A 25,900-nucleotide genomic window follows, 5' to 3' on the forward strand; every position below is an offset into this window, starting at 1 on the left:
TAGTTTCTCACTTCAGTGCTGAGTTTGAACACACTTAAGTGTTCAGAAGTAAATTAGTTTTATGATATTCTCTCATTGACCTCCCCTTACATCTGGACTAAATTTGGGCTTCTACATTTACATTTACTTTGGGTTAGGACATTTGATTCTCAGCAGCATGGTTGTATTCGATTCCAGTTCTTTTCCTTGCTATTAGTGGCTTCCTTCCATTGTACATGTCAAATTGTTACTTTTTTTCCTTTCTAAGTTAAGATCCCTTTGAGTCATATTTTTCTGCTGCTTTTTCTCACTCGAGCATGTATGTTCATTCTGAAGGGTTCTTTCATTTTTGGAATGATGATTCTCCTCTCTGTCCGTATCAGACTTTCTCTTGTAACACTATCATATTGCTTCTTTTTGATAGCACTGTGAATAAGTCTATCCAGATATCATTAGGAAGTAAGTATTCTGGCCAGTAACCTTCACATACTTTCTTGAGATAATAATTTCAGAGTTATATCAGTTCAGTCTTGCTGCTTCTTTCAATAAGCGTCATGTTCTTATTCCAATGAATCTACATTAAGAGATGAGTCTCTGAGCTGTTCTCTTTCTCCAGTAACGTACAGTGCCATAGATACTGAGATATCCTGCTCCAATGGAAAATGGCACCTTCATCTTGGGCGTAGGGATTCATGGTGTGGGAAGAAAAGAGTTCTAGTCGTTAACTCTAGATAAAACCTGGATAGACTAGCAGTGTCACTATTCTTGGCTAGCAGACTAACTCAGCAGTTGTTCTGATGCTGTCTTCACTCTAGAGATACATCCACTATTGCATTGCTTTTTTTGTTGTAAAGTTATAGCTAATAATAAACTACATAGTATCTTATCATTTAGAGGCAGAACAAGGAAAGATCTTGCTAGTATAGGAAAACTATGCCTCAAAAACATTTTTGGATTCTTTCAAGGATTCATCAAATACGTGGTAAAGGAGATATGATTGATAGCAGCCTGTCTTTTAAATTGACCTAACGTCAGGGAATAGCAGATAAACATAGTTTTCACAGTGGAGAGAAGCTGTCAGAAGACTTCTAGGACTTTTTCTGTCCAACACGTTCATAAATGATCTAGAAGAGTGAGCACACACAACAATGACAGAGTTTGCTGATGTAAGGTTGCTTAGAATAGTAAAGATGAGAACTAGCAAACAGTAACTGTGGAGAAGACCGAGTATGCCTCAGTGGCTGGATGTTAAAATGTCAGATACAGTTCAGCATAAATAAGCATAAAGTGATACACAAAGCAAAAATAACCCAAACTTCACACATACATGGTGAGCTCTGAGCTGCTTGTTCTCTCTCTGGAGCAATATCTTGAGTATATTATGGATAGTTCCGTGAAAAAAAAAAAAATCGATTGCTCATCAGCAGAGTAAAAAGCAGCTGGGATGTTAGGAGAGATTATAGGACAAAACAGAAAACATCGCTGTATTGTCTATAGGAATCCAGGTACTCTTGCCTCTTGAATACAGCATGCAGTTCTGGTGCTGTTAGGCTGTATGATAACAGTTCACCTGCACACCCACAAAGGTGCCCAGAGAGGCAATGGCAAGAATGGTAGCCCGCATAATACCCTGTGAGGCTACTCCAAGGCCCATCACAGGAGCAATTCAAAGGTCCATCTCCACAAGCCCAGAGGAACACAGTGGCAAGCAGGAACCCTAACTACGGACTCCTGAGGAATGGACAGCCTGTCCAGGTCCTTCCCAGGGCTCTCAGCCTCAGCCCCTGTGTCCAAGTATAGAGCCCATCCAGACAGATCATCAGGAGGAGCTCTCTGGATCACGTTTTGTGCTAAGGGGGATTACTGCCTAGGCGTGTAGGACATGTTATGGGATGCCATGGAAAAGCAGTTTGGGATTGCACAGGGCTTATTATGGGATGCTTGAGGGAGGAATCAAAGGCAGGAAAAGGGAGGGGTGATTTGGGGAAAAACAAGTCTGGGAAAATAGAGGGCTAAGGGGATAAAAATGACTCACCACATGTAAATGTCTGACTGTGCCCTGCACCTGATCAGCACAATCTGTCTGTCTTATTACATCCTTTTCTAACTCCTTCCTATTCTGTGTGCGCAAGTGTGTACAGGAGCATGAGTGCTGCAGTTGGGGTTGTGCCACAAGTCAGAGGGCCCTTGTGTCTGTGGTACAGCATCTATAGTGAGTGTGGGTGTGTGAGTGAGTGTGTGACTGCTAGTGAGATCCAGCTGGATGAGTTGGTCGGTAGGTCAAGTGGCATAGGAGCAAGGGGGTGGTTGGGCCAGCTCTGGGTGTGAGAGCATCTGTGTATCCCTAAGGGTGAGAGCACAGGGTGGGTCACCTGTTGGGACCTGGAAAGTCCTGGTGAGCTCTGTGTGTGTGCCAGCAACTGAGGAGACTGGGATCCAAGGGCATCTACTGGTCAGCCTGAGTGTCTGAGCCCAACTGCTGGGGAGATCCACATTGTATGTATGTATATAAGTATTCTTACTAGTGGACCTCCAGTCCCAGCTGGAGAGGCGAGCAGGATGAGGCCATTGGTGCTGTCTGTGTTTGTGTGAGTGCTCTGAGTGTCTGTCTGTGATCTGTGTGGCCAGCCACATGTATGTGTATACATGTGGTGTATATATGTGTTCTCTGTGTGTGTGCCTGCTGGGAATACAGCTTCAGCCTTGCTACAGGTTGGGCCTGGCAACATGACCTCTCAGGCTGTTGGATCTGGCGTTTTATATTTTCCTCTAACAGGTCCCTAATATGAAAAAAGTAAAGCATAGTTGATGCAATCAAAAAGGTTCATAGGAGGGCATCAAGTGTGATCAAAGATATGTAGTGTTTTAAATTTAAGGAACCACCGAGCTAAAACTGAGACAAGAGCAATGATGTAATGTAAAATCACTTGTGAAAGGATAAGTCTTGGAGAGGTAGTTATGGAGTGAGTAAGAAATGATAGTTCACTGACATTTCTGTTACAAGAACTAAGGACTTGAAAGTAGAAGAGAGCAAGTAGAAAACAAGCAAAAGGTAATGGATGTTTGTCAGATTTATAGGTAAATTGCAGGACTTATGGCCACATGATATTTTGTGTGATGATTGTGGTTGTAGGTTCAAGTGGAGACTGAAGACATTCATAAAAGAGAAATCACCGAGGTTTACTAAATTCTCAGAAATCACCTTTGGTTCAGGAAATCCTTGGGCTGCAAACTGCAGTCTAGCAGGTTACCAAAGGGGATTATCACTCTATGCAAATCTTGCTTTTCTGTGGATACATGCTCTTGGCCACTGTTGAATACAAGGTACTGTGCTAGTGGGGACTTTGATCTCAGCCCAGTATGTTATCTCTTAAAGTGACATTTCTTGAGGAATCGTCCATTTTTAAGGAACTCCATATCAGTGAGGTCAGAACTGCATGAAGTAGCATTACAGAGCAGCCAGCAGTTTGGCTCTGGATCTTGTGGATAATGGAAGTCCCTATACATGGTACCACAATGGTATTAGTCTGTGTGTCCTTGAGACAAGCAAAGACCTGACATAACTTTTGCGGAGTTTTCGTTGCATTCAGATGAATCCTGTGGTAAAGTAATGTATTTTAAATGTATTTTTAAAGTAATGCATTTTTTTTATTGTCACACAGTACCAAGCGCAGTTAAGTATCTGAACTATAGCAGAGACTCTGAATCAATAGCTGTTACCTGGCCACCAGCCCAAAATATGTTTGATGGATATGTTCTTTCAATAAACAGTAAGGTCTTCAGTGAGGACAAAATGTTACCTTCTGGTGTAAGGTATGAGGATTGCATTTGAAAAATAACTGACATGAACTCAAAATGGATGTTTCACTGTATATTTGAAATAACTAGCCTGCAGCATTACCTATATGTGATATGTATTTGATGTTTTAGTTGATATACATTACTATACCCATGTGAAAAAAGATGATTTTAAGAATTGCATTTTTTAACAAATTACAAATCTCATATAATGTGTTTGTGCAAAGGATTTAAGATAAAATAATGCACTGGAGTCTGGATGTTTAATGTTTTAAGACTTTCTAGTACTTGAACTTGCTGTGAGCTATAGCGTGATGCATCCTATTTAAGATTTTATCAAACTAAAATAGTTTTTGACCGACAGCATATACACATGTATACACACATCATGCGTAAATAACATCCATAATACTATAAGGAATCAACATCTGAAGATACATGCATTTTTTAAATCTTAAAGAACACAATATCTTTTTTTTAAATCTTTGTAGAATGTCCAGATTTGAGAGTCTTCTGCCAGGCACCGATTTCTTAATCAGTATTGTGACAACCAATGGATTAAAAAGAAGTCACCCCACCATCCTCAAGATTAGCACCTGTAGGTTTATGGTTTATTAATAATTTTTCACGATTTCAGATAATTAGGGTCGTTACATTTTAAAGTGTTGTCTAAGAAAAGCTATTCCTTATTACATCAATGCGTTTTAAAAATGGCTAGATTTTCAATCTAAGCATCCTTGAAAGTTGTAAAGTAAATAAAAGCTTTTACAAGTTTTCTCTGTAGTCAATGGGATTATGCCAATAACTGAATTACCATTAATGTTAAGTTGATAAACCTTTTCCGTAAAAACTTACAAACATTTATTTTATTTCTGATTCTATTGCTAATATGTAGTAATTTACTTTATTATATGTTCTTCTTAAGTACAAAATGAAATCTGAATGAATTACAGCAGTGTCTTCTGTAGATGTTCATTTCCTTCAAATTAATATAGACTATTTTGATATTAAATTTTGCATCTACTCCTGTCTTCTCCTCAGATCCTGATCCACCATCAGATTTACAGGTGTTTGAAGGAGAAAATATGGTCTATTTTTCTTGGAAACCACCAAGAGGAGGATTTGATATGTTTCAGGTGAGATAAGAATGGGAAGAAACCAATGCAGCACATTTTTCTTTTTTTTTTTTTTTTTTGTAACTTTTCAATGAAATTATCATCTTGTATGTACTGTAAGCCCAACAATAAATATTTATCTTTATAACCCACATAAGTATGAGAGGGAAATAGTGCTAGGGGAGAATATCAGCTAAACACATACTTCATATTACATAACACTTTTTGTGTAAATTACAATATTTTATATAAAATTGTGCTTTTAAGAGCTTTCAAAAACTGATTTTTCAGCTAGCATGCAATAAAAAAAAAGATTACAGGTTAAGGATTGAGTGCAACTGCAATGTAATCTTGTTTTCTTAGTTTTCCAAATTTTTAATACAAACTAATTAATTGCAAGGTAAAAAAAATAATTATGTATAGAAGGATCTAAATGTTTTTATTAGAAAGTTACAGAATTAAACTTTTTCTTTAAACATAGCAATTTACAAAGCAAAACTGCAAATATTTGATACCTCCCATACCCTCCCAACCTTGGGCACTAAATACTTCAGGCATTTCCTAAGTGATAGATTGAAACTGGACATAAATAAGAAAAACAGGGACTATTTTTCCTGAATTTGTTTAATCCTTTATAATTCACGATTTTGTTATGCCCTCGTCAAAAGAGTACATCAGTATTCTTTAGGTTCTTGTGGCAGTAGAAATAGCTAGTACTTCCCTATTGCCCTATTTTCCCAATTCTCCTCCCCATTCCACTGTGGGGGGAGCGAGCAAGCAGCTGCATGGTACTTGGCTGCCAGCTGAGGTTAAACCATGACACCTCTTCACCATACCCATACCTTTCATGATTTTTATAAACTTTAATTTCTCAATTGTCTTTTGCGCAGTATTATGTGGAAGCTGTTCTACATCTCTTATTATTTTTTTCTTTAATTTTTCTAATCCTTTGATATCCTTCTTGAGTTAGGGTGTTCACCTAGGATGTGGGTGCATGATGGAGTTGTCCAATGGTCAGTAGTGTTGTCTGTTTTGCTTCCTATTCCCTTCCTAGGCAATATCATGCTGTCTACATTTCTGACTACTGTCAGACTTTTTTAAAAACCTCTTCTGTGGACATTTCAATTTCAGACAACTCAATTTGACTCAAAATTCGTAGTTCATTAATAATGATTCTGTTGTGGGAACATCCTTGACCACTGAAACAAATAATTCAGTTACTATTTCTCATATGGGCTTGTCTATACTGAATGCTCCCTTTGGTCAGCTAGTGGCCTCCCCAGCACATAGATAAGCTTATTCTGTGTTTAAATTATCATTTTCATTTGTTGTTATACTATTGTCAATTTGCTCTTCAGTCTCTTTTGGTCTGCTGATGTATGTTTCTGCTCTGCTCTGCTTCCCTTTGCTTCTTAAGTTCACTTGCATGTATTAGACAAGTTTATCATTATTATTTTTCTTATTTTGACATGACCTCCAGTTTTTAAATCAATCTTTTCTTAAAGTAATCTGCTTTACTTTTCAAATGGTTTTGCTATTTTCACATTCCTTCCAGGAACTTCTTGATTGGTGTATTATGTATTAAAGTTGCATGTCAATGTTTTTCATACCATGACACTTTTGACTGCTTCTCATAATTTCCATTAATTTGTTTGCTCATTTTTATTTCTCCTTTTCTAATGAAATGCCACTGTGCTGGACTTTTTATTTCTATTCATACAAGGAATCTGAGTACTAATATTTCATGGTTGGTATTACAGAGCGGCTCTTCCGCATTTGTAGTTTGAACCATACCCTTTGCAACACTTAGCGCAAAATCTAGTTATTTCTGTTCTTTCAGTTTTCTGATCAGAAGCAATCCACTACGACATCTAAATACTTCATCTGCTTATGATGTTTCACTACAATATTCAACCACTCTCTCTTTTGTAGCCTGTCTTTTGCAGTGTGTCTTGTATTATCTTTTGCATTTTGCAGTCACTGCGTGTCTGCAAATACAGTCATGCAGTCAATAAAACTTCTTGATAGTAAACTGTTCTCTAAACATGTCATTTGAATCAATAAAGATTTCAAGGTATAGCCTTGTATAGTTAACTTACTTGACTAGGATATTCTTCAGTATGTAGCACTACTATGAAACAAAGTACTTTGCTTTAATGGTCTTACACAGTTTATACCCCAATATTACAACATCCAATTCTTTTCCTCCCCCTTCCCTGTGACTTTGATTATATCCTTACCTAAAACTTGAAATCTGAGTATTCTTAGTATAGGTTCCTGACATTTCTTCTTTCTTCCTTATGTAAAGCTGCATTTATCTGAGTGAATAAGAACAGGCAGTTAACCTACCACAGCACTATTTGCTGATGTAGCCTGGAGTATTTTTTACAAATTTTACAATTAAATTGAGTGAGGTCATTCATGTTTTGAACCGGTTTAGATATAATTTTGTGTGTGTCAGGTTATTTTTACCATCCTGTGGAAAGTACTTGTCATCTGTTAATATTGATCTTTATGGCACGGTATTATTGTTCAGCATCTCATAGAGCAAGCAGCCACATTAGACAGTGCTTTGTCTGAATAAATGAGCTTGTCTTTAAATCTTTAATGAGAAAGGCTTCAGTAGACTGGTTGCTTAGTAAAGTGCACCTGCATAAAAGGGATCATTTTACTAATCATTTAAAATTAATTATCCCAGCTCACCAACTTTCTATGCAATATATTGTAGTTTGTAGAGCGAGGAGTGCACAAAAGGTACTTTCCTAACTTGTTTATACTAGATGTAAATTAATATATAGCTTTTCTTCTAGTTATTTGCAGTGTAGTAATTCTAATAAGGTGATGACAGTCTTCCAAGATTTAAGTGTGTATGGACAGGTATTGTGTGGGTAAAATACACAAAAGGGAATTGGATCATTCCTCCCCAAATGAATAGCAGCTGAACCAAAGTGCTTTAAGGTCATTGCCATGTGTAGACTATTCCTGTTCTGCTGGAGGAAATCACTGGTGGCAGGACCTGGGACACACTGGTGTAGGCAGTTGCAAATCTTTGATCTCTGAGTACTAATTGCCACATCTGAGAAACTCATGTGTGTGTGCTGGGGATGCTTGTCTAGAGCCCTCCTCTTCAGGGCAGACACGGTGTGCATCTTGCCTTTCACTAGTGCAGATAGGAAACAGTCTGCAGTAACAGATTTCTATGTCCACAGAAAAGACTACGATGGGAATTTTTTTCTCACCTTAGAGTAGTCTGGGAGGTCAGAAGGAGTCCTCACAACCTCTGGGAGTTAAATGCCCAAATTTCAGTTACTTGGTATCTCCAGCAGTTTTATTCTCTGCAATGGCTCTAAACAAATGAGTTTTTAAGGTATACCAGTGAGCAGTTATGAGTGGATGATTCCTTGGGACTCTTTTCGGGATCTCAGCTCTGAATGGTGCATACATGTTTTTTTGGTTGGTGGTAGGTTTTGTTTGATTTTGTATGTTCAGGTTGTTTTGTTTTGGTTTTTTTGTTTGTTTGTTTTGGTTTGTTGTTTGGGGTTTTTTTGTTGGTTTTTTTTTGTTTGTTTGTTTTGCCAGAAAGGTACAGAGATTTTGGAATTGTCTCCATTTTAGAATAAAAAAATATTTTATCTCATCCTGTTGATTAATCCTTAGGCTGCTCTTCTACCCCTTGGCTATTATTTTTTCTATCTTGTAGTTAATTGTACAGCTCATCAGTACAGCTGTTAGATTGAGCAGTCAGAGTTACACTTTAATATCCTCCTTCTGCTTCCACTGCTTTCACCATGGGGCAATTAAGGAATCTTACATTAAGTAGTGAGTCAACCTTGTGGAACATAATATAAAGCTTAAGCCATATTCTTGATTCTTTTTTTGTCATTAAAATGTGGAAAATATTGTCAGTATTTTTGTGTAAAACAGGTAGTTGGAATCTCTGAACATTATTTTATGAAGTGAAATAGTCTGATATCAGAAAATGTGTTTCTTCCATAGCTTTCATATTGTCTGATGAATAATAAAAAACAGCTTACCAGAACTGTTCATGACACCAGAGCTATAGTGAGAAATCTGGCCCCTGGGACAGAATACTTTTTTCAGTTAAGGACAGTTAAAGGCTTGGATTCTTCTGTGGCTGTGGAGAAAACAGTTATCACAAGTAAGGAAATACCTTATAACTTGTCTTTTTTTTTCTTTTTGAAAAACAGTAAATGTTCAGAGACATGTAAATCATTGTATGGAAGTGAATCAAAAGGGTCACACAGTTCAAAATGAAACTTTAACTCTGGGGGGCAATTTCTGCTTAAACAGGAGCCTTGTATGTAACTTGCTGGGTTGAAGTTGAGGAGTGTAGACATCGTTGCAGATATTTGAAAAGAGGTGGACCCTCAAAATTCTTCATGCTCTAGCAGAAGATGATCTTGCCAGGATAGCCTCCTATACTTTAAGAATTACCTTGCTATGTTGTTTACAATTGTTTCTGCATCTCCTAAAGCCCATGATCCAAAATTGGAGGATTGCTCCTGTACAAGGCCACAGAATACTTAATAAGAATTGTACTTCAGATAGCTTAACAAGGTCCAGAAGATTAACTGTGTCTTGCATTCATTTTCTGTCTCTGAGCAAACATGTTTTTTTCAATGCTGCTGTCATACAGCATAAAAAGAGGATAATTTCTTTGTGGCAGAGCTTTGAAGCAACAGGTTTATAGACCCCAGATCTGGTCCTGCAGATTCTTGTTAATGAAAATTGCAGTGGAATAGTCATCATCACGGTCCTGAAGGTGCTTTTTACCGTCAAGCAAATGTTCTTGAGTATGGTGGCTGAGTCCAGTATATGGCTAGGTTACGGAGAGTTTATCCCATCATTTTAATCACAAACCTTTAGTTTTTTTCATGCTGAATAAGCCAGCCCTTAATGGAATTATGCTAATAACTATTTTCCAGAAAGCTTCAAGCAAGATAAATCAATAATCTGGAAGATTCATTTTTTAGAAGGAATGGAAACATTTTTCTTTTCTAACTGTGGCTGTGCTACAGAAATTAATGGAGGTCTTATTTGTAAATGATTATCTGTAATTTAGGGATCTTAATATAACTAAAAGGAATATTTAAAAAGGAAAAAAGGAACAATCACTGAGGCTATGAAATTTACTGTATCTCTAAGTGAACGAATGAACAGTTTTCTAAAATTATATGGCCTATGATGTATTATAGAAAACTTTTAACTGAATAAACTCTCCACTATTTACAAAGTGTTCCGTTCTCATTCTGTTTCAGCAGTGAGCAATGTTACTATTACAGAAGATCTCATAAGTCTGGAATTTTCTTTCATAAATTACATAGTGCACACAGGAGACACATCCCCAGATTTTACCCTCTGCAGCATAATGACAGTGTTAGCTATATATCCATACAAACATACTTCTAAAATTTGTATGAGTATTTTATGATGCTGTAAACCCTCAAATCATTTAAGTAAAAACCACCTATTTTTAAAAGGTGGTACTTTTCTTGCATTTTAGGGGCTATGTATTAATTTTTTCTTTATTAATCTGAATAATTTTTACTGTAGAACCAGCTGGGATATGTGGTCTGACATTAAAAATGGTTAATACTTCCTCTGCAACTTTAATGTGGAATCCAACCAAGACTAATTTTACTTCTTATAAAGCATCTTTATCAAACAACACCTTTATAAACAAGTTCAAGATTCCAGCAGAACTGACTGACTTCAGTGTTACAGACCTGACTGCTGGGGGCATTTATAATTTCACACTGCAAAGACTAAGAGGAAATATAGAAGGACCTTCTGCTTTCATTGAAATTGTAACAGGTCTGTATGGTTTCTTGCTTTCTCTCCTTGCCAGTGAATGGTAGCTGTCAGTAACAATGCACATGTGGCTTGGTACATATCACTTGTAATAACATTGGAATTTCAAGAGATTTTGCATATAATAGTTTGCTGTGGTTATAGACATACGTTACTCACACCCTATTCAACCTGCATCTAGTGATATGCTGCTGGAAACATAATTTCATTAGCTGTGCTGCATTTCTTTTGACCACTTTTAGTATTTTCATTATTTTTCAGGTCTTGCCTTGTAAAGAGTTACACATTAGATGAGTTTTGCCTTACGTGATTTCAGTTAAAAGGTTTACAAATATTTGTAGAGTTAAGATTATAGATTGTAAACTACTCCATTCAAGGACTGTTTCTTATTAGATTTCTGTTTAAAACAGTGGAGTAAAATCTCAATCTTGAAATGTGTGTCTGCACTTTACTGTAATGTATTAATGTAAAATACAGATGAAATTTAAAGAGCAGAAATATGCACCAGAATTACCTCCACTGATGTTTTTTACTGCTTTCTTGTAATACATTTTATAGGGATTTTTGTGGCAATGACATGGTGGTATGAGAGAGACTTGCAAACTGCTGGAAGTTGTCATTGATTGACTACTTTGACCAAATGTCATGACATTTGTATGTCTGCTTTTGGGATCAGTGCTTGACAAAATGTTGGTGCCTTAGGGGGACTGAAGCAAGAGGTCAAAGAAAGCCTTTAAAATAAAGTGATGTAGGGGTGAAAATTCTTACACTTGTCTTAAGGTAATACCTTGAGGATAAATTTAATAAGAAAAAATCTTGTATGTCTTTTAAAGTTTAAACTAGGACTGCAATGCTAGAATACTTCAATTGCAACTTACATTTTTTTTCTAATGTAGGGAAAATTTAAGTCAATTTGGTTGACTTATTTGCACTTCCATTTACCTAAACATAATGAGATAACATTGCGATGCTGAGCCTGCTGATCTATAAATCCAGATTTTGGGGACTTAAGAAATCATGATACACGTTCTATTTTGCACTTCATATTCACTGATGTATCTACTCCACCTCAACTAATTTTCAGTCCACTCACTCAGAGCATGTTTTGCAGATATTAAGTAGTGGTTTTGTAGTTGAAGTTGTGAAATTTACAGTGAATTGTTTTGACTATGCTTTACACAAATATAGTGGCTATGTACTTCATTCAAATAGGCTGACCACTGCTGGTAAGATGTGTGTGTGCGTGTGCATGAAGCAGAGGGGAGGACTGTAGCAGAGCAGGTGCAATGAGGCTCAAGTGAACCACGCTCACATTCCCTGATATCTGCAGAAGGGTAGAGCTGAGGCTTTTTTTCAGTGTTAGTGGGAAGGGTAATTCTCAGTCATGGGATAATAGTAGGAAGAGCATTAGCTTCATGGGGCTAAATTTTACTTTCCATGAGGACATTTTTATGCTCTCTTCTACTGCTGAGTCAGAAGTAATTCAGCTGAGGTAAAGAAATGACTTAAATATTGTGATAACTGTACACTCAGAGATTAATCATGAGTATGTATAAAAAGACCTCTATAAGCATAAAATCCAGCTTTAAAGGAAGTTGAGATCCATGCAAATAATTGTACAGATGACAGCAGTAGAACTGTTTTCTAAAAATATACTAAAAGGAAGAAATCATGATCTCAGTTACACTTGCACACCTCTACATATATTATTAATTTTTTTTTGTTCTGTTAGTATTAAAATAAAACAACAAGTTAAAAATCACACATATAAGCCAAATACAGTCTGAATATAAAATCTAAAGGTAATTTTTGGTTATATTAATATTTCAGATTATTTTATGACAGAACTGGAGTAATCTGTTTGAAATGATTCTGCAACTTTGGGTAGAGTGTAAAGAGTTCATGAAAGATATATAAGGAGATTTACAGTAAAGGACAGGAGTGGTGCTCTTTCAGGATGGAAGTGATACAATATTCGGACTGCACAGTATGATATTAGTGTATAAACAGTACTAGAAGATTTAGTCTGAATTCTGAAGAACCGTGTTAGTAAGGCAGATAGAGGACAGAGTGCAAGGGTAGTGGCGAATCTGGAATGTGACAAATAGCATCGCTGACTGGGCTTGCTCTGGGAGATAAGCATAGGGACAGCTGTTAGCTGCACATACTTTCCAAAGTAGAAAGCAGACAGATGCACATGGCTATATATTGCACAGGTGGATAAATTATACAATATTATAGGTAGATAACATTTTAATGACCTACTGAAGAAATTAAAATCTGGTTCATTATTAAGCTTAGAGTGGATGATACAGATTTAAAAGTGCATTTAAAAGCAGAAGAAAGTGAGATGGTATGACAGGAGCAGGTAGAAGCTTGGCTTTAATAAACAGAGTAAAACATCCAGATTTTGGGGACTTACTAGACTTCATGGGATTACTGGGATTCCAAACACATGAAAAGTATAAAAGGGTTAACAACTTTGAGGCTAGCAATAGAACAGACACCAGCTATATCATGAATTTCAACTGTCACAGTAGTTATGACAGTAGTAGTGCTAACTTTAAGGTTGAGGACAGCAGAAACACCAGGACTGTGCAGAGATTCTTTGTTAACTGAACACTGGGCAGAGATACTTGAGCTTGCTCTCTGCAAATGGGGATGTCTGCACAGTTTAGTTGGGAGATTATCAGCCAAGTCTCAGAGGTAGTATAGCAACTGTAGTGTAATATGCTGTTGTATCCAGGCTAATTAGCCATTATCCTTCATGTAGCAAGTAAACTGTTCTTGGATGCTTTTATATTCAGTTGAAACTAATATATTTGTAAAGGAAGTAATTTAAGTTAATATCTTTTATTCCACAATTCTCTTTCAGAACCTGCAAAGCCAGAAGGACTTAAATTCTTCAAAGTTTCTTCATATTCTTTTTCACTGTATTGGAGACTACCGTATGGACATGTAGAGAGATTTCACGTGGATCTTATTCCTGATTGTGGTTCTGTTGTTATCCTAGATCTTGGAGTTAGGGAGTATCAAGTATGTGCTTTTATTACAGGACTTGTATGGCCAGCTTTTCCTTACGTACTGTGCTGATGAGGAATTCAAGCTTGCCTCCTTAGCTACTTAATGCAAATTTGAATATGCAAGTGTTAATGAAAAATTGGTGAGAGCAAATTTCAGCAATCCAGAGCTTGTTACCTAACAACAGGTAGTGAACTTGCTTTTTTTTTTTTTTTTTTTAAGTCTGCTAGAAGGGTACAGCTAGTCATCCAAGGGTTCATGAATAGTTTAACAAAGGAAGGGCAGAGCTATTGAGTAATACAGACTCATTAATTGTGTACTTGCCAGGAAGATCTGTGCTTAAATCATTAATGCAGGCAACATTTCACTGCTAAGCCATCAAAAAAGAAACAGGACCACTTTTTGATTCTGCTGTCTGGAAAATATAATATTAACAGAAATAATGTTTTTTCTGGTTTTGCTTTTGTTTTTTATTGAAACAGCAAAGATACAGGTATTTTATATAAATGCTTGCTAAAACGTTGTTAATTATGTTTATTTCAAAAGATGGGCTAACTTAAGGATCAAAAACTTCTGTTTTTCAGGCTGCTTTTGTATTTATTCTTTCAAAAAGGAATTTTGTAATGTTTCATATTTACTTTGATGACTATGATGATACAGAAAAACCTCTATAGATACACTGATAGACGATTCTTTGATAAAATGAATAGTTAATTTTGTTGTTCTTTAATATTGAATGTTACACAAATCTTATGGAGGGTAGTTAAATAAGATGGCAAAATACGGTACTGTAGCTAACAGATATAAACTACTTTTTTTACTGTGGTAAATACTGTTGTATTTCTAAAAGCTTATTAACAGATCACTTTTAGTAATGCAATGCTTAAACTTTTGGGTTTGGGTTTGTTTTGTTTTATTTTTTCATTTTCATGATTCTTGGTCAAAGACTTAAATAAATCTATGTCCTATTTCAGGCTGATTTTTCTAATACTGTCCCTGGAACAACATACAATGTTACAGTTTCTGCAGTTTCTTCTTCAGTCTACAGTTCACCTGCGAGTAGAACAGTGACAACAAATGTGACAAGTGAGTTAATAATGACTGATGAAATTTTGTTGATTCTTTTTAACTATGCTTTTTTGTATTTATTATGTGTGCAATAGTATCTGAGAAATGGTAATCAGTTTTGAACAGCAATTAGAAGTTTTCATCTTTAACTATAAAAATAAACACTGAATCTGAGGTGTTCTATGAGAGCATGAGAGTTTCTCTATCAGGTATTTTTTAAGAAGTAGCCCTGGATGTGAGTTATAGTTGTGTTCATTCGTTAGCTTGGCTATTTAAAAAAAAAAAAAACCACCAAAAATACACCATAAAGGAGAATAATTTATAAACTTTTGAAAAATTTGCTGTTGTGTCATGTAGTAATATCCATACCCCAATTTATTTATAGTGCTAGACTTGGGAGGCATTTCAAAAAAATGTAGCCATATCAGATGTGTTTTTTTAAAGAGAGTGCAGTTTGGTTTTGAATGGTTTTGGGGAAAGGAACTGAAATGAAGCATGCTGGAATATCTCAAACCTTACATTGGCATTAAACTCTGTTTTATTCATGATCTTGAACATGACATTTTTTACATTTTTATTAAATAATGTCTCTGGTGTTCCAAAATTAATTTAATTGGTTTTGTAACAGGAGTCTAGCCAGATCTGAAGTTCTTTATTCAACAGTACATTATTTTTTGGTAGTTTTACTGGTTTATGCTGGTAGATGATTTAATTTCTCTATAGAAACTGTGAAGGTGTCTCCATTATCTGGAAATTTAATTAAAAACTGGTGTGTGTGTGTGTGTATACATATATATATATATACACCAATTTATTTTATTTTTTTTTTTAGATCCTGGGCCCCCTATGTTCCTTGCAGGTGAAAGAGTAGGCTCAGCTGGGATTTTGCTGTCATGGAATACGCCGCTGCATCCGAATGGGAGAATTCTGTCCTATATTGTTAAATATAAAGAGGTCTGCCCATGGGTGCAAACAACTTATACACAGGTCACAACAAACCCAGATAGCTTGGAAGTTCTTCTTACCAGTCTTAATCCTGGAACAACTTATGAAATTAAGGTAAAAGCTTTATGAATGCCTTTTAGTATTCTGAATTCTGGTTTATTGTAAATTGTGTGAGTTTATGATAGGCCCATGTAGTGTTTTCTGAAGGACCTTGCTAATCAATGTTGCCATATAACAAAATATATTACCCAGGTATTTGTTTACAGTAGTGTTTTTTAAATCTGCTTTAAAAAAATTCCAGCCAAAATGGTACTAAAAATTTCTTCTATTGATATTCTTATTTACATATGGCATTATGTGGCAAAAACCAATAAGAAAAAGATAGAATTTTCAAAAATGTCTATATTCTTCTTCATATTCATTGAGATTTAATCTTTCAAATCACTTGTCCACTTTGGATATTACTCATAGATTTCTAAATCATCTCAGCTAGATCCAGAAAAGCATTTAGGTATGTACTTCTTTCTTTGATTTGAAACTTACTAGTTTAAGGGGTTTTTTTGCCTGAATATCTGTTTAGATGTATCCTGTAAACACCTTAGCCTGGTTTCCCTAAGCCTGGGATTTTTACCTGGTATTATCTCCTGAAATAAAAAAAGTCATACTTTTCTATTCCCTTTCCATATATTTTATCACCTAGATACTCACAGTTAATATATACTGACAAAATCAGTACATGTATTTTCATGACTTCTGTATGTGGAATTTGTTTACATTGAGATTAGGCACTCCTGATCCATCTCTGAACTCTTCAACAATAAATGACTTCAAGTGGACAGAAACGAACTGCTGTCCTCTTGGCAGTATTTGCCAAGCAGTTCTACACCTGACATACTCTTTCATAAAAACCTTGGACAGGTGCTTCTTTTCAATATCAAGAATGAAATGAAATTATGTGTTTGATTTGCTTCATTCTGTACCATCTAAGTTCATATGGTGCAAAGCTATAAAAAACATACTGAAGCTGACCAGTCTAGGAATAGGGTTGTGCAGTGATTTTTTTAAAGGTGGTATGCTTGTGTGTAAAAATGTAATTCTTGCCATTGTGGAAAAGTTGCTCCCTGTGAATCTAGTTGTGATGACCATGCTGATAAAAGCCAGTGCATCCACAGCTGGAGAAATGTTTACCCTTTGATCTCCTGCCTCCAGTCATCTGTTAAAAAAAAAAAAAAAAAACCAACAAAAAAACAAACAACCCCCCCCCCCCCAAATGTTCATTTACTATTTGAGAAAAGTACTGTCACTTAGACTCTAAGAGATTAATCTCCTCAGATTAATGTATTAAGAGAATTCAGTTTGCAATTCTGAGTACCTCAGTAGCACTTTTGTGGGGTTCGCTATTAAAGGTTCTGCAAATTCCATTCTTTGCTCCATATATGAATCTTCTCTGGGAAAACTGTGAGACATTTTAAATCACTTATTTAGCAGTGATTTGCCCTTTGTTGATACATACGAGAGCCAATCCTTCCTGTTGCTGGTGCCTGGAACACTGATCTTAGAGCAGAATTTGACTCAGGAAAGTGACTTGTGACCCAGCAACCTCTGTCTAGCAGGGACCACGTGGTTTTTCTCATGAGTGAGTAACAATCTGTTGGCAAGCTAAAGGTTGTTACATTTCCTACTACTCTGGTGGGCGCCCTGCCCGCCTGACCCATGAGCAACCCCATGGACTCAATACTGACTCAGATGGAAACACTCCTACCTCACAGATGTGGACAAAAAGAAACATTTCATGTTTTCCTTCTTTTGAGAAATTTCTTGTGGTTCTTTGGTTAATTGTGGGAGTCTGTTGTGTCATTTAAAAGCAGCTCTTGATTTTTGCACAGGTGAAAATTTTTTGGTTTAGTCCTTGGTCCTAGCTTGGTCCTGTTGTGAAATTCTTTCTGGTAAATACTGTGACAGGAAAGTACAACAAAGCTTATAAGCTTTGCATATATGTTTCCAGTCTGTTTGTAACAGCCCAGTCTTAATTTCTTTACATCTAATGACAAAAACATTTCCAAAGAAATAGCAGTTACAAGTGATAATTTAATAAATGTTGGAAAGTTACGGATAATTTTAAACATCTGATCATTGATAATTTTGTAAAAATATGCCCTCAGGATTTTGTTGTAAACTTAAATAATTAGCGGCAACATACTTCAAAGCACAAAAATTAATACTCCTTCCAAATACAAACTGCATTTCCTTGAATTTTGCATAGTACTTTGTTAACTGCATAGTAAACTCGTCCTTTATAAAGTTTCCAAGCTTTTTTCTAGAATGGTTCTTTGTGGCAGTGATCCCTAGGAGCTAATAGTATATTGCATAAGCATTGATTTGGATTTCTCTTCAAAGCTAATTGGTGTATAGCTGGAACCTTTACCTTGCAAATTTTTGCATACTTATGTCATGGTAACTTCAAGTTCTCTTGGAATTAAGCATATGAAATAGGAGTTTCAATGTCTGTCTTAATGCTAGTTTTTCTTTCTGGACCTTTTCTACAATACCTACTTTGAGACGAGATAACAAAAAACCAGTGTACAGGTGAGGACGTATCTTTAAATTTATATAATGTAATTTTAATACTGTCAGAATTTTCTGGCTGCCTTTCAACCCCTGAAGATCTCCAGGTAATTTCCTCAGTTATTTCAACTACTGTGGAATTCATTGGTGCTTAAGGACGTTTCAAGTCATTCTCTCTGTGACACAGAAGTAGGTAGCTGGAGCTGGCTGGAGTCATGAGGTGTGCATGCATGGGGAGGGTGTTTGTATGGCTTAGGAAGGAGCTGGCCAGCGATACAGTTTCTCCTTCGCCAAGCACAGCAGTGAGAAGTGGTTATGTGGTTATAAATCCTTTTATATCCTAGATTAAGTCTTCCATGTTACCTTGCTGTAGTTTGTCTGCTGTGGCTTAGTGCTTAGTTTAAATAGCTTTACAGTCATCTGCAAGATGCAGTTTAGTCCTGAGAAGTGGTTAGAACGGTTTTCCTTTCTGACCTGCTGGTCCTTCCACTGTCTTTGCCCTTTGTTATCCCCAGTGTGCTGTCTGTCACTTCTAATATGATCCATGTCATAGTTTTGCACATCTGCCCCTTCTCAGCCCACATTCCCCACAGTCTGCACTGTCAGCTGCCTCAGCACCTGCCATACCTTTTGTACCTGACACTAGCAAGAGGGAATGACTGCCAACTTTAACCCTGATGGAGAGCTTTCCACTTTGCTTCTTTCACATACCTCTCACCATCACTGTTGGAATTTTGCTCGTGCCTTACCTTTTGTTGTCTCTGCCACTTCTCAAAATAAGGAGTCAGACCTCATTCCTCTTTCTTTGTAAGTGTTGCATGCCATGGCCCATCACTGAGTTGAATTGTCAATAAGTCAATAATTGCCGAGCAAATAGCATTGTCGTATTTATCTCCATAAATTCTACCAAAGTCTCCATGTACTGCCCTTCCACAGGAAGACTCTGCTGTGATCATGATCACTGAGGCACATCCCCTGTAAAGTGCATCCACATTTCCCTGACCTGTTGTCTTTATGCCAAAAGACATACTTTCCTTAGGTTTCTGCTGTGAGGGAGGTTGACCTGGTGTTGCTATCCTTCAGGACTTCAAGAAAAAAAAAACAACCTCTTTTCCTTTTAACTCTTTTAAGTTATCATATGAGTAAAATAGGAATGGGAAGCTGGTTTAGGTGAATTGTGGCAAGGAAAAGGGGTGTTACTGATGCTATTATTGCTGTTGACTTTAGCATAAAGTAGGGACTCATCAGTTTTGAAGTGTGGCTATTCACACATGGCTTTCTCAATTTCTTACACCGTTTCATAGTTTTCCATTTTATTTTTTCACATTCAAATGTTAAATATAAATTAAACAATAGAGCTGTAAAAGGCATGTTTACTTGTATAGTTCTAGTTCAAAAGCTGGAAGGTGAATCTCTATGTATCCTTAAGATTTTCATAGTCCATGAAACTATATATGCTATAGATTCTCTAAAGTGGCTTTTTTTTTTTTCCTGTAGGTTGCTGCTGAGAACAGTGCTGGTGTTGGAGTGTTTAGCAATCCTTTTCTTTTTCAGACAGCAGAAAGTGGTAATTTTAATGAAGTTGCTAATTATTTTTATTAAAGCTGCTCTAATTTATTCAAATAAAGTATCCATGGTACATGTTGCACTTGAACAAATTGTGATGCATTTAGAACAAAATCCTAATTCTTTTCTTACTCTCTCACTTACTGGAAAAGGCACATTTTGTCCTATTTGCTAGTAAGAACATTCAGGGAGTGCACATATGGAGGTTTCTTATATGCAAAGTCTCTTTCTGTTGGGGTTTTCCTATGCCACTTCCTAGGTAGGCTGTTTCCACAAAGCGAGGTCACAGCAGAGCTGTCTATTGTTGCTTGTAGCAGTACGAGGAGACAGACTTTGTTGTGGGATCAGCTCTGGCATTGCCTACTTACGTCAAGCCGTATCTTGTTTAGTGCTGGAGTCAAGTGCCTTCTCTAAGAAGCCCAGCACAAAATGTATTTGACTAAGTTTTTACTTCTTAATTCTGAAGGAAAAAAAAATACATGGCTGAAAGGCAAATTTTACTTGATGGTTTTGAAGAATAAAAAAATATAATTATAGTCTGAATTTGCATAATCTTTATTAATTTAGTGTTTATAGTCTTGCTTACGCTTCAGGAGCAGTTGTACCTGGGCTGAAGAGCTGGCACCAGGCCAGTTATGCTGTAGTGGATCAATCTCAGTGGAATATAGAATTTGTGCTGCTGTGGCAGTGACCCATCCCCTGTGTTTAGGAGTCCTGGTTGATTTCTGTAGCTGGGCAAACTGCAGAATGCCATTTCTCAGTTAATGGTAGGAAATCATCACTCTGCATGATATTACTGAAATAATGCAATGATTTATGAAATTATGAGAAGGGGTAGTAAACTTGCCCTGTGGAGCTATGAAAAATCATTACCCACTATTCTTTGTATGTTATTGCTGGTAAAAACCATATTTCCATGAGCTTTATTTACTCATGTTTGACAGAGGATAACACTAGCATTCCTCTGTATGACAACATTAGCTTTTTACTTTCTGATGCACTTCTGCTTACATTTTTATTAAAGCTAAAATCCCTTACTATAAATGTAGTTGGAAGGTTTCTTCAAATTCTGGGTGAGCATTATGTGTCACCGTTACTACATTTATATTTTGACATTCTCAACATTTTTTTAACTTGTTTTGATAGTTAAAGAAAGCCCAACATCTTGATCAACACGAAGAGGTGCAGTTTAAAGTACGAAGATTAGCCAGAAAATATAATTATTTAAATATAAAGGCTGTGGTCTGGTAGGAGGGAGAAGGTGGTGAAAGGTCTGCAAAAGATTCAGCAGGACCTAAGCAAGAACTAAATAAGAGGTTTGGAGGAGCTGTCTCATTTCACTTGTGGAAGATCTGCAGTTGTGGACGGTTCTGTATTTTTAAGGCAGCATAGCCCTTTTCTCCCAAGGGCTGAGACTAGCTACTGAAGGAACTGCTGCTGACTGTGCTGTGCAGACAGGGAATTCACAGTAAAGTTCAGATAGCATGTAAAATCTTGTTTAGATGCTTCATCCTGTTCCTTTGTGCCCTATTAATACAGATGCTCTGACAAAAGGCCCCAGAAACTGTCACTGATACAATGAACACCATTTTTGCAATAATAGTGGATACTCTAATTAAACTGAGCTGTTTAAAGCTACCAAAAAAATCTATATCCAGCTTAAAAGATGACACAGGTAAAGTTAAATAAACCACCCAGTGCTGTCATATGCTCTTCAACAACCAAAAATGGGCCAAAAATTGCCACTTCTGACACAGTAGGTGAGTTGCCCCTAGGAAGAATATTTTTAAGTTGACCAAATCAATTACTGTATTATTATGAGACTGAAATAATTTTATTTCTCACTTAAAATAGATTGGAGAAGACCTGGTTGCACATCAGCTACCTTACATGTGTTTGTGAATGGTTCTTATTTATTTACTTCAGGGACTGGAAGCTAGAAATGGTATTGAAAAAAAAAGGGATTTTTTTTATTTCCCAGTGCTGAGAAGAAAATTATATCTCACTGCATTTGTTTGTTTTGTTTTCAAGCTCCAGGTAAAGTAGTGAATCTCACAGTTGAAGCCTTAAATTATTCAGCTGTAAATCTGATCTGGTTTCTCCCTCGGCAACCAAATGGAAAAATAACTAGTTTCAAGATTAGTGTGAAACATGCAAGAAGTGGAATTGTAGTGAAAGATGTCTTGGTTAAAGTAGAGGAACTTCTGTCTGGAAGGTTACCAGAATGTAATGTAAGTGCTATAACCTTTTAAATTGGAAATAGACTGAAGGAACAGAATATAGTTTACATTTGAATTTTGAGACATAAAAAATTTGGAGGCTTGCTTTTCAGAAGAATCCCAAATACTTTACAAACTTAATCCCAAGGGAGGATATAATGGTTGAAGAAAAACCTTTCTGTTCAAAATATTTTGAATTTAATGCTTTCCCTTGAAAAGCTGAATCAAAGTACAAACGTTAAGAAAGGTTCAATTTGGCATCCTTTTAACAGAAAATAATGAAATGGATAATTTTGAATTTTTTTCAGCTTTCAATTTTTAAATTTTTATTTTATACAACATACAATTAGAAAAAGCAAGAATTGGTGGGGCCTTTTTGGTCAGTGCAGACATAAAGTTAATACCTTATTTTCATATGTATTATGACAGTCCTTTTTATATTTCAAATGTATGCTTTATTCTGTGTATCTCATTTCAACATTTTAAAAATACTTTTCCTATCAAAATAAAAAGACCCATGATTAGCAGAGCATTTTAAAAAAGTGTTTGTAGTGTGAGTTGGTTTTAATACAAACTTTCATTGAAATTTTGAATCTGCCTGTTCATTGGATCAAAACCTGTAACCAATGCATACCTTTCAGAATTTCTTGAAGAAAATTCTCTTTTCCAGTATTTATCCTCCTTTTGCTCTTTATTCTGAGCAGTGTTGTGATTACTCAGATGTCAAGTTGCCTAATTTTTTTCTCTTATTTTATTTTTTATTTTCTCTCTGGGATGGTAGGCTTGGTATTTTAAAGAAAAGTGCAGTTTTAAGTGACAAATATTATCAGAACTTTGATTTCAGATTATTTGGAAGATCATCTTACGCGTTGTGAAGGTTCCGAACAGCCTGATTTAATGCAGCAGCACTGAGAGACTGCCACCTACTGAATCATAAACGTTGGTTACTGTAATGCCTAGCAGTTTTTCAGAGGTGTCTCCTGACAGTATGGACTAGGAAACCCCTCTCTGGTCTTATCCGTGATATATGTATGCTACATATATATATACACATACATATATATAACATGCATGTGATGTAGAAGGACCTCACCAGGGGACTTTTTTTTTAAGAAAGACTGAACACTGAAAATGGAATCCCGGAATAATTAAATTAATCTTAGAGAGTTCCTTCTGTTCGGCCAGGTTTGAGATCTTTTGGGATAAGGGAGGAAACTGTACTGCTGTCATTAACAGGACGTACTAGCAACGTCATCTAAAATTTGGAGAACCAGTTTTAGGGTGATTTTATTTCAGAGATAGTCTGCCCTTTTTCACCAATGTATATTAACAATTAGAGGTTACAGATGCAGCTTATCATGTTTCATATTTTGTCTTTATAGGATAACAGTGAATCATTTTTGTGGAGTACTACCACTCCTTCAACTACTTTTGGCAAATCCACAATTCCTTCACGGACAACAGTTACACCAAGTACAGAAGCACTGAGTCAGATGAGCTCTGTTTGGAATGAGCCAATTAGTTTTGTTGTAACTAACCTCAGGCCATATACTACCTATCTTTTCGAAGTCTCTGCAGTTACCACTGAAGCAGGCTACATTGACAGTGCAATTGTCCGGACACCAGAATCAGGTACATACTGCTTTCAGATGGAAATAAAATTCTCAGATTTACAAGAAAAATTCAAAATATCAGTTTGAAGTTGGGTTGTGAGATACTTCAGTCCAAATCTGTTTTTATCTGTATCAGGTTCTTGTATTTACATGACTACTTAATTTTACCTGATGGAATCAACATAAAGTGTATATAACTATTAATGTATCTAATAATTTACTGTGAGTGGGAGTTCAGTTATCATTAAACATTATGTTCAGGAGAGATCAAATTTTTTTAAAAACTGAGCATAATTTAAGAACTGCAATTAATGGCACAGTGGAAGGAGAATTATTACAGATGAAAGGAAAAGGTGTTAAGCATTGTATTCAAAAAGTATGTGTATTGTGTACATAGCAATCCACTTAAAGCTTCTTCGTTTTTGTGGGAAAATAAGCAATATAAAGAAAACTTCTGTCTCATGATTCCTCAGTCTGGATTTATTGCAGGAAGTTATTCAGTGCTCAAGAAATCCTTAAGCACTAGGAATGCTGATTTTGGATTACCTGCAACACACTAAGGAGTTAGAATTGGAAACAAAGGTTGTCCAGGAGCAAGAGTTTTATAATGGCTTAGGTAGTGGAGCAACGTTATTAATAGAGCCATATGGAAAAGGTTTTCTAGAGGAAAGTTATTCTGATTGTTTGCAAGTACACCATTCTTTTGCCTGACGCAGTTTGATATTACTGGGTTCCCCTTTCATATATCCACAATTCATAGCACTGTTCAGATGAGAAGAAATTTCATTCCTTCCTAGCACTGATCACTTGAATTGCTTTGATAGAATAAAAATACCCTTAGTTTGCTGTTCTGGCTAAGGTTAATGAAGTTTTGGATAGTTTCTGTTCTAATGATCTCAGAGTTGATTTCCAGCTTATTTTTCACCCTTTTAACATCCTAGGGTAGATGTGCTGATAATAAGAAAACCCTGGAAGTTGATGAAAAGCTTATGCAATGGGGTGTAGATCTGCCAAATACATGGAAAGATAGCAGCTGTTTGAAAGATAAGATCTTCAGTCCTTGCATACCAGGTGTCTGTACAGCCAGGTTTCATCCATTAAAGCATGGACTGGGAAAAGAGAGGTTGGCTTACTGGTCAGTGTGGGTGGATGTGTGGAATGCACAGGGCCACAGGCACAGTCAGCCCTCATGGCCCAAGCCTCACAAGTCCTTCCTCTTAGCCACACAACGGTACACCCAAGCTTCTGGATCCATCTCTATGAGATCTTCACCTTATGAGCATTCAGGTGCTTGTTGAAGTGCTCTCCTGAGTCCTGCATGCCTGTGTGCAGAGGAACCTGTTTGGAGGGTGCCCATAGAGTTGGTTGGTGATTTGTTAGGAAGGCATTATGCGTTAATAGATGTTTTGCATTGTTATTTTTATTTTCTTACCTTTCATTTGCTTCAGTGGGAAAGGTTTTTGCTTAAGTTTGTGTTTATCTATATAGACTGTATAGTAAAATCATGATTTAGGAGTGTTGCTTTGCCATCATTGTAACAGGTTCCCCCTCTAGTAACAAGCACCATCATCCAGACTCTTTGTTAATTACTGAAATTCACTTCCCTTCTCCAAATGTTTTGGTTCTTAAAACAATCCTACTAGCCACCTCATCCAAGTTACCAGTTTCTCTAATGGCCCAAACGTTTCAGTCCCCCACTGGAGTGTCTAAGATGAGACTTGAGGGAGAGCAGTTGATTATAGTTTGTGATAGCAGGTGGGAAAACGGAGAAGGCATTTATTTCAAATACCACTTTCCTGCTTACACAGGAGCATGACATAGAGTTGTCATGCCTGTTTTGCCACACAGATGAAGGTGATATATGTCCCTATTGTATAGCTTGTTTGTGTTTCATTTTAAAATACTGAAAATTATTTGTCCTCTCCAACCAGAATTTTCCGAGCTGTGCTGAAGCTCTCCTGTGTTCCTGACAAAGCTGATACTTTTCTTGCTTTGATTTTTGAACAAGAGGCTACTTTTCAAAAGTATTTTAAATTGCTTCATCATAAATTTTGAAAACTCAGCGTGCGAATATTTCTTTTGCTGGGTATGGCTGTCAAGTGGAGGATACTTCTACAGAGAGAAAAAAGCTTAAACCTTGGGGGAAAAAAATAGACTCTTAAGATGATACTTCAGAATT

The 25,900-nt window shown here is 36.4% G+C and overlaps 1 protein-coding gene across 2 annotated transcripts in view; it reads left to right on the forward strand.

The window, feature by feature from the left end:
* The window catches only part of PTPRQ (protein tyrosine phosphatase receptor type Q), a 141,860-nt gene that overhangs the window by 17,894 nt on the left and 98,066 nt on the right, over positions 1-25,900 (forward strand). For both annotated transcript variants that reach the window (XM_055712885.1, XM_055712886.1), the window contains exons 13-23: positions 3,642-3,792; positions 4,269-4,375; positions 4,819-4,913; positions 8,889-9,051; positions 10,467-10,727; positions 13,600-13,760; positions 14,720-14,831; positions 15,646-15,872; positions 19,821-19,890; positions 21,921-22,120; positions 23,491-23,740. In XM_055712885.1, coding sequence (XP_055568860.1) covers positions 3,642-3,792; positions 4,269-4,375; positions 4,819-4,913; positions 8,889-9,051; positions 10,467-10,727; positions 13,600-13,760; positions 14,720-14,831; positions 15,646-15,872; positions 19,821-19,890; positions 21,921-22,120; positions 23,491-23,740 — 1,797 coding nt within the window. The remainder of the gene's footprint in view (positions 1-3,641; positions 3,793-4,268; positions 4,376-4,818; positions 4,914-8,888; positions 9,052-10,466; positions 10,728-13,599; positions 13,761-14,719; positions 14,832-15,645; positions 15,873-19,820; positions 19,891-21,920; positions 22,121-23,490; positions 23,741-25,900) is intronic.

This window comes from Falco cherrug, chromosome 5 (assembly GCF_023634085.1).
Source record: "Falco cherrug isolate bFalChe1 chromosome 5, bFalChe1.pri, whole genome shotgun sequence".
Taxonomy (NCBI): domain Eukaryota; kingdom Metazoa; phylum Chordata; class Aves; order Falconiformes; family Falconidae; genus Falco; species Falco cherrug.